This window comes from Mirounga leonina, unplaced genomic scaffold (genome assembly GCF_011800145.1).
Source record: "Mirounga leonina isolate KUSES-001 unplaced genomic scaffold, KU_Mleo_1.0 Mir_201, whole genome shotgun sequence".
Lineage (NCBI taxonomy): Eukaryota > Metazoa > Chordata > Mammalia > Carnivora > Phocidae > Mirounga > Mirounga leonina.
The window spans coordinates 24,582,977-24,592,012 of NW_023270504.1; the positions used below are offsets into that span (position 1 = coordinate 24,582,977).

Here is a 9,036-nt window from a genome sequence, read left to right on the forward strand (position 1 = left end):
GCCATTTTGAAAGTGGGCACTTGGAAATGGCAATGGCTAGCAGTCTCACGCTAAGGAATCCTCTCTGGAAGGGCGAGTTCCAGAAAGGGGCGGGAACTTCCGAATGCGTAATTCCTGTGCGCGAAGTTCGCGTCCGCTGTGGGCGCCGGGGAGGGTTTAGAAGGGAGCGCACTTCCGGTGCCCTTTCTCCCGCGAGCGCCGCGGGCCCCGGACCCTCGTGTGAAGGGTGCGATCTCCGAACTGGAGTGGGGTTGAGGTGGGCCGGCACCCGCTTCTGACCTCTGGTGCCGCCGGCCTCAGGATCGGACATGGCCCAGAACTTGAAGGACTTAGCGGGACGGCTGCCCTCCGGGCCCCGGGGCATGGGCACGGCGCTGAAGCTGCTGCTGGGGGCCGGCGCCGTGGCGTACGGCGTCCGCGAATCCGTGTTCACCGGTGAGCAACCTCTGCCCGCTCTCCGGACTCCTCCCATCCCCCCCAGATCCCCTGCCCGGTCCCGCCGGGGCCCCGCGCACACCCACCCCCTCTCCCCGCCCCACCAGAGGCTAGTACATACTCTCAGCAGCGTTTTGGCCTGATCCCCACCCCTCTCCCCACAGTGGAAGGCGGGCACAGAGCCATTTTCTTTAATCGGATCGGTGGCGTGCAGCAGGACACCATACTGGCCGAAGGCCTTCACTTCAGGTAATGGCGGGCAGAGTGGACTGACCCTGACCCTTCACCCTTGAAAGCCAACCCACCAGTGGCTGCAGTAGGACTTCAAAGGACTCAGCGCTGCCCTTTACTTCTCCTGGACATTGGGTGCTGCCCCAAACTCCTGCAGCACATAAACTGTTCTCCAGAGGGAGAAGAGAATTTCTCTTTGTCCGTGGTCGTTGAGAGATGGAGCAGGCCAAGAAACACGTGGGGAGGAAAAACCAGGCGAAACTAGTGAAACTGCAGTCTCCTAATACCTGTGCATGTTCCCTCCCCTGCAGGATCCCCTGGTTCCAGTACCCCATCATCTATGACATTCGGGCCAGACCCCGAAAAATTTCCTCCCCCACAGGCTCCAAAGGTAGGTCTGGGCACTTGGTAGTCCCTGGCAGGTGGCTGCATAAAGTAAGCAAAGGAGCCTGGCAGGAGATCCTAGGGGAAGAGGATAGCGTCACATCTCTTGGGCCTTGGTTTCCAAATCTGCAGAAGAGCTATAGTAAAAGTATCTGCTTCTGAGGTTAAAGCAGTATATTCTGGACATTCTGTGTGTTCACCCGTATCTATCTAAACGGTCCCTCCCTGCTAATGTAAATTCAGCGAGAGTACTGTTTGTCCTTTGTCTTATTCACTAACTAGATCAAAGCCTTATTGTAAAGCCTTGTTTTCTTTTAACTGCTTGACTACTTCTATCCACTAGTGTCCCCTCTCCTGGGGAAACTTGGCCCCACTTTTCACTGGAGCACCTGTTCCTTGCCAAACCATACATAGAAGCGGTCTTTGAGATTCCCCAGACTTCTTTCCCTCTCACACACACACACACACAGAGGCATGTACACACTAGTTCAGGTAGCTCACGTGTAATGTACTGTCTTGTACTGTATTTAGTGCAAGTGGCTTAACATCCCCTGAATCCTAGGCCCTGGTAATAAAGGATTCATAAAACGCGATCCTTGTGCTCAAGTCCATACAGTCTAGTAAAGAAGGCAGGTGATGGGGTGCCTGGGTGGCTCAGTTGGTTAAGTAACTGCCTTCGGCTCAGGTCATGATCCTGGAGTCCCGGAATCGAGTCCCGCATCAGGCTCCCTGCTCAGCAGGGAGTCTGCTTCTCCCTCTGACCCTCCCACCTCTCATGTGTGCTCTCTCTCTCTCTCATTCTCTCTCTCAAATAAATAAATAAAATCTAAAAAAAAAAAAAAAGAAGGCAGGTGATTATGATGCAGCATGAGAGAGCCTGCAGTAGAGGTTGAACACAGTACAGAAGCAAAACGAGAGGTCAGCTCTACTGGTGGAGAGCTGGCGGGTCGACAAGACCTTACAGCGGCAGAGGCCACATTTGGCCTGTCACCCTGCACAGCACTGCACCAGGTGTAGAGAGCAGAGGAGGAGAAAATGCTTGGGGAAAGGTGCTTGGCTAAAAGGCCAAATGAGGCCCCTGGGGCCTTGTCCAGCCACTGCTGACCTCACTCTCAGACCTGCAGATGGTGAACATCTCCCTGCGAGTGCTGTCTCGACCCAATGCCATGGAGCTTCCCAGCATGTATCAGCGTCTAGGGCTAGACTACGAGGAGCGAGTGCTGCCGTCCATTGTCAACGAGGTGCTGAAGAGTGTGGTGGCCAAGTTCAATGCCTCACAGCTGATCACCCAGCGGGCCCAGGTCTGACCTGTCACCCTCTACATGGCTTCCCACCTTCCCTCCTAGGCCTGGAGCAGTGGGTATTAGGAAGGGCAGCTTATTAGAAAAGGATCATGACCCTAGATCCCTTTTCACCTCAAAGCTGTACTAATGGCCAGTGTGGGAAATGGGTGGAGACCGGTGCTCAAGAGCTCTGAGTAGGAAGCATGGGAGAAAACACTAGCAAGGTCTAGAGGTACATATTGTGCTGGGGAGAGCGGGAGATGAGGAGTCACTGTGACCTGCTGGGAAGATTGGACTAAGTCCTTTCCAGCTCAGATATTCTAGCTGCAGAACCAAGGAAGGGTTGTTTTCTGCCATTTTCTGGTGATCTGGTATTCAGACGATCCCAGCAATACCCCTCCCTTCCAGTTCTCCAGTCCCTTCAATCTGCCTCTCCCTGACCCTCCCTGTCAAGGTATCCTTGTTGATCCGGCGGGAGTTGACAGAAAGAGCCAAGGACTTCAGCCTCATTCTGGATGATGTGGCCATCACAGAGCTCAGCTTTAGCCGAGAATACACAGCTGCTGTGGAAGCCAAACAAGTGGGTGAGTTACAAGAGGACTAGGGCCAGGGTTTCTGAGAATGCAGGAGGCGGAATGGGGTCTCTGACATCTCACATCTGTGACCCCCTGACTCTCTCCCACCACAGCTCAGCAGGAGGCCCAGCGGGCCCAGTTTTTGGTGGAAAAAGCAAAGCAGGAACAGCGGCAGAAGATTGTGCAGGCTGAGGGTGAGGCTGAGGCCGCCAAAATGATATCCTTCTGCTAGGAGAGGTCTCTGCCCAGCCCCTGGAGCACTTTGCTTCCCCCTTCTCCCACCTGGGCTGGCTGATGACACTAAGGCGAATGTGACTCCGTGCTCTCTGGTCCTTGGCTCCCTGGGGGTGGAGGTTTTGAATGGGATCTGAAATCTTCGTGGGGTGCCCGAGGCCTGGCTCCTCACTGTAAGGCAGATCCATAGCATCACTGGCCTTGCCTCCAATTCTGCTGCCTCCAGTTCCTGGCAGCTGCCTGCAGGGGGGCCCACAGTGGGGGGCCAAAGTGGGACTGGGCACGAGCTGTCTGAGCACAACCTTGGATCTGACAGCCCAGAGAAGGGCTGCAGTGGTAAGGATGGGGCCAGGGGTTGCGACCGGACCTTGGGTGAACCCTTAACCCCAACCTGCTCACCTTGGAGAAGCCCTGAGCAAGAACCCTGGCTATATCAAACTGCGCAAGATCCGGGCAGCCCAGAACATCTCCAAGACGGTGAGTCTGGGAGCCCAGCATTCCCCGCAAGGCGGCCATGAGTCTGGAATTGTTTTAAGTGAAAACATGTTGAAGCAAGGGGATTAGAATCTTGTTTGTTGTGGTTTCTACTCAAACTGTCTCCTCCAACATGCTTCCTCCATCAAACATGATTTCTGTGGGCTCCCTGACCTTTTCATGCCTCTGTCACGGTGCTAATACATCACAGTTGCTCGCTGCTCTGGGCCTTTGTCTGAGTGCAGAAACCATGCCTTCGCTCATTGCCAGAGGCCTGTTCCTAACCCAGCGTATTCCATCAGTGGTTACAGAATTGCAAGGTCAGGGTCCAGATGTGAATACTAGCATCTGTTTTTTATTTCTGGCCCTATAGATTGCCACATCACAGAACCGTATCTATCTCACTGCTGACAACCTCGTCCTGAACCTACAGGATGAAAGTTTCACCCGGTAAGACACACGACCTACACAGTGGGGTGTCACAGAGAGCATGGGACTTGAGTCTGGTTGCTTGAAAGACATCGTTTGTCTGAACCAAAGTTAGAATCGTGGGTGGTTGACAGCCCCTAACTTGACTCTCCTAAGATTGGTTTTGTGGGATCAAATAGGATTATTCGTGTAAAAAAGCACTCGAGCTGTGAGGTTTGGTCCTAACTGAGAAGCAGTGAAAGATGATACTCTGTACTCGTACTCGGAAGCCTTAAAATGGCTGCTCGAGGGCATGGAAGGATGCTAGAAAGGACAGACGAGAAATGGTCGTGGCCAAGGGAACCAGCCTCTTCTCAGAGCGAGATTCCTGGCTTCCAACCATTTGTCTTTTTCTCTTGGGAGCGAAGGCAGGTTTAGAGCAGGTGGGGCCTGACGTTGTCAAATGACCTGTGCATTTCTCTTCTCTTTCTGTGCTTCCCCTTCATCCGGTGACCCGGTATCCACAGAGGCAGGTAAGTTGGTGACGCGTCCTTGTTTCTCTGGGGTCTTGCAGTTCATCTCCCAGTACCTGCCTCTTTCCCCACCGCCTCCCCATTCTCACCTCATGACACACGCCCCCTCACTCAGGGAGGAGGGAGTGGCCTGAGTTCTTCTGCCTCTCGCATTTATGTTCTCTAATAGTGCCATCTGTCCCATTTCCACAGTGACAGCCTCATCAAGGGTAAGAAATGAGCCTGGTGACCGGGAACTCCACTCCCAGAGAAGAAGTGGATCTGTTCCTCCCCTGGTTTTTGAGGAGCCAGCTTAGGGTCCAGCGCACCCCCATCCCACCCCCAGTATCATGTGATGGTCCCTCTCGCATCTGTCCTCCCAACCCTTCTTGGATGAACAAAGCCTGACAAGTTTTCTGGGGAATGATTTTGCTCCTCCCTGTGTCGGCCAGAGGTGTTGGGACAGTGTGATTTTGGAGTGATTGCCTACAGTGTTGGTTCCTCCCTCCAGGTCGGGAGGCGACAACCACCATCCCAGGAATTCTCAATAAATTTTTATTACTTAAACTCAAGTCTTTTTGCGTCACGTGTTTGAGCCGGGTGAGGGGAGGCACGCATGCGCAGGTTCAGGTCCCGCACTTCTGGGCCTTTCCTCGTATCTGCCAGCAGGGGGCGCAAAGATTCTGACCAGGGCTGTTGAGGAGGAGTTGCGGACCCGGGCCGGCTGCGGCCCGGCTGCTCACCGTGGAAGCCCAGCTGAGTCAAATCCAAAACAGGACCCAAGCTGGGAGCAACAGGTCCTCGGATACTGCGGCCCAGCTGCACTTTTCACTCCACCCTCCACTTCTACCACATCACCAGTGTTTATTCACCAACATTTCCTTTTTTAAGGCTGGAGCAGCTGTGGCTTTGCTGAGCTAGACCAAAAAAATCTGATGACCCCACCACGAGCTGCTTCCTTGGTAACAAGGCTCCATGTAGCTGTGGGGGAAACCATTTGCGCCTGTCGAGGGACTTTGTGTTCAGAAGCCCAGAGGATCAAGTTCCTTGCCGGGGGCTACCTACACTCAAATTTCTCAGTCGCCAGATGTGAGAAGCCGTTTGTGAAACAGTGTTTTACCTGCGGAGGTAGGCTCTTCACGCCAGCACCCCTGGGCCCCCAACAGAGCAGGTGCCCGTCTTCAGTCCCTACACGGCCGCCTCACATCCTTCCCAAGACAGCCCTCGGCAACTCAAGCAGCAGAGAAATGAAGCCACTGCTTGTGCCCGAATCACACCACAGCCCCTATGTCCCCATCCCTTGTCTTTATGGGGAGACAAGGAACATTGGGAACCATTAGCACTGGGGGCAAAAGTAAGTACAGGAATTACAGAGTACGTGGTAGGGGAGGAGAGGAGTCTTACAGGGTTAGGGACTGGGCTTCGTCTTCCAGTTCTCAGATTGTTGGAGAAAAGTAGATTAACGCCCCCCTGCCCCGCAGGTGAGTGTCATAAAAAGGACAGGGAGATGGGGCAGGTACGGCTTCCCACTCCTCAGGAGCTAGGAGCCTACGATGAAATCGACAATCAGACAAAAGACAGGCCAAGTGACCCGAACCAGTCCACCACGAGGTCCTATGCACACTTTCCTTCTTTCGCCTTCCCAAGGCGGGAAGGGAATGGAGGTACCTGGCGAACGAGTATGTTTCCAAATCCTGCGGCAGCTCTCAGGGCAGCCATTTTGTCTCCTCCCCGTTGCTCCCCTTTTCTAGTGATGTACCCCCCTCACCCAGCGGGGTAAAGGTCAGAGGTGGTTCATCAGGAGGCCTCCACGGTCTTCGGGGCTCCCTGAAGGTCGCTGCCGAGGGAGCCGGCCCGGGGGCCATCTTTACCAGACAGTGTTAGGAGCTTCACGATTAGACCATCCAACACTGCACTGGAAGATGGACCCAGAGCCGGCGGACGCGCAGCTCCAGGCCGGAGCTGACCAGCTGCTACCGGGACCCTGGCCGCCGGCCAGGCGAGGTCTCCTGAGAGTATGTGAGCCACTCCCAAGCTCACGGTTAGCTGTGGGTTCTGGACCCACCGGATGACAAATCACACCGGGGTGGGGGAGGGGCTCGGGGCCATTGTGTCCCTTCAGTGGGCAGCCAGCCAACCGAGAGCCACCTCTTCTGCAGCACCCTTCGCTCAAGATGAAGGGGCTTCCACGGTGTGCGGGGAGGTTCGGCAGAGTGACGGCAGCCTGCGGGAGGGGGCCGGGGGGCCTGAGGCGATAGATGTCGCTGACACAGGGACAGGGGCCTCCATCATTACCCGGCAGTATTAGAGACTCCCAACCAGCACCCAAACACTGCTGGGTAAGACGGGGGCCCCTGCCCACCTCCGGCCCAGGCTCCCTGTGGAGAGGCTGCAGAAGCCTGGCTCCCATCCCCCCACCCCCCCACCCCCCCAGTCCCTGGGGACACTTCCGGGTGAGCCCCGTAGCCCGCCACCAGCCCCACCCTGAGCTGCGGAGCCACCGAGACCCAGGCAGGTCTTCCGCAGCCCCCTGCCCACCTGTTCTCAGCCTCGGAGCCCCTGCCCCCCGCCGCCCCCCCAACACCAATTCATCGGCCCTCAGCCCCACTCTGTGGCCCCTGACTAGGCCCCAGAATCCCCCTCCCAGTGGCCTTTACCTGTCCCCGGGCCGCCTGCCCCCCCCAGAGTGAGTGCCGAGGAGAGGAAGGGGAGTCAAGGTCCAGGACTCAAAGGCCCAGAGCCCGCCTGCCCCCGGCCTCCACTCTTCCTCCTTCCTTCTCCGCCCGCCTGGCAGCGCAGGCTCCTCACCTGGGCCCCGCCCGCCGCCCCTGCGCACAGGTGTGTCCTCCTGCCATAGGCTGCCCCCCCACTGCCTTAACCCCTTCCCTCCCAGGGCCCACCGTAGGCACCTCCTCTGAGGCCTGGCCACCTCGCTAGGCCTCCCATCCCTTCCTACAGGTCCCTTCTCGCCCGCCCGCCTCCTTTGGCCCCCTGGGCCTACACTCGGAGCCTGGGGTCCAGCAGGAAAAGAGAGGGGCTGCCTTCGGGCCCCTTGGCCTGCCTCCTTGGCCTGGCCCAACAGCTACTCCTGCCCTGGCCGGCCCCTTCCTCTAAGGCCTCCTACCCTGCCCAAGGCCAGAGAGCCCTGAGGTCAGCGAGGGGTCCGCTCGGCAGGGACTGGGCTGTGCCCCCAGCCTGTGCTGGGCAACCCTGCGTGTTGAAGGGCAGGCAGGGCCCGGCGGGGTGCCTCCCTTGTCCTCAGCCCTAGTGTTGGGGAGCCCACCCCACCAGGAGGCCAGCACAGACCCTACCCATTAAAGGGCTGAGCCGCTCTCCAGCAGCCCTCGCAGTGGTCCGGTGGGGAGAAACGGCCACCTGCTGGGGGGGCGGGGGGACCGTGCACCCGCAGGGCAGAGCTGCTCCTGGACCCACCTCAGTGCCCTGCGGCCAAGTCCCAGCCCACAGGCAGTTAGCCCTGGGGTGGCTAGAGGGCTGGGACCCGCCTTTCTTTTGTGCAGCTCTAGGCGTCGCTGGGAGGGGAGCCCGGGGCCCACAGGTGATGCCCCACCCACCCGCCCCCAGGAGGGCGATGGCTCCAGGGCCTCTCGTGTGGCCCAATCCAAGCTCTCCTCTCTCTCTGTCTCCTTTGTTTGCGTCCTTCCTAGCACCTGTCCGTTTGTATCTGCTGCTTGTGGCCGGTCTCCTGGCTGCACAACAACGTGACCTGTCGTGTGCACACCATGCCCCCCCGCACTGTTCCAGTGCCCGTGACACAGTGGACACCCGGCAACAAAGCACGCGCTCAATGACACTAAGGGTCAGCCCGCTCCTCAGCCTCTCCTGCAGCAGGGACCCTCACGGGCTAAAGGCTCCAGGAGACAGGCTTCTCAGTCAAGATAAAGCCGTAACCCAAGGAAGGAATCTCTGGTTAGCTCACCCTGGACACGGAGCAAGGAAGAGGGGACAAAAAGAAAACTGCCAGGAGCCCGAGGGCGGCCGCGGCCCCGGAGAAGGGAGGAGCGAGGCGCACCAGCCTGAGCCCGCAGGAGCCCGGGGAGGGAGGGGCGGCCGGCGGCGGCGCGAGGTGCCAGGCCTGTGCTTCCGGGGCCGGGAGCGGCCCGAGCTCTGAGATCTGGAAGTCAGCGCCAGAGGAGTGCGGCTGTGTCCCCTCAGGGTGACCCCAGGGGCATCTCCGGGACTGTGTGCTCTGGAGCCAGGCGGCCTGAGTTCAAATCCTAGCCTCACTGCTCAGCAGTTCTGTGCCTGTGAGCAAGTCATGTAGTCTATCTGTGCCTCAGTTTCCCCCGCGGTGACATGGGCATCACACAGGTACCTAGATTGAATGTGTAGCCTTTGAAACAGTGCCTGACACATGACCGGTGTGTAATGAATTATTGTTGCCAGTTGTGATCTTCCTCCCTAATCTCAGTGATCTTCACAACCACCCTGTCAGGATCATCCTTCATTTTATTTTATATATATATATATATATATATATAT

At 57.4% G+C, this 9,036-nt stretch overlaps 1 protein-coding gene and 1 non-coding gene across 2 annotated transcripts; both read left to right on the plus strand.

Moving 5' to 3' along the window:
* The first annotated feature begins 28 nt into the window (after positions 1-28).
* On the plus strand, positions 29-5,108 carry PHB2 (prohibitin 2). The gene is made up of 10 exons (XM_035028324.1): positions 29-435; positions 600-684; positions 978-1,057; positions 2,167-2,351; positions 2,788-2,917; positions 3,022-3,125; positions 3,542-3,619; positions 3,990-4,066; positions 4,552-4,557; positions 4,750-5,108. Exons 1-10 carry the CDS (start codon positions 309-311, stop codon positions 4,775-4,777), a joined length of 900 nt encoding a protein of 299 aa, XP_034884215.1. The 5' UTR covers positions 29-308; the 3' UTR covers positions 4,778-5,108.
* LOC118025871 lies at positions 3,196-3,457 on the plus strand. Its single transcript, XR_004683431.1, has one exon. It is a non-coding gene; the product is annotated as a small nucleolar RNA U89 (small nucleolar RNA).
* Positions 5,109-9,036: the final 3,928 nt, after the last annotated feature.

Bases quoted from the DNA above. Each gene is read 5' to 3' on its own strand.
- PHB2 (XM_035028324.1), top strand. From the start codon at position 309: ATGGCCCAGAACTTGAAGGACTTAGCGGGACGGCTGCCCTCCGGGCCC. The intron at 436-599 runs GTGAGCAACCTC...CTCTCCCCACAG, and splicing joins CCGCGAATCCGTGTTCACCG to TGGAAGGCGGGCACAGAGCC. The intron at 1,058-2,166 runs GTAGGTCTGGGC...CCTCACTCTCAG, and splicing joins CTCCCCCACAGGCTCCAAAG to ACCTGCAGATGGTGAACATC.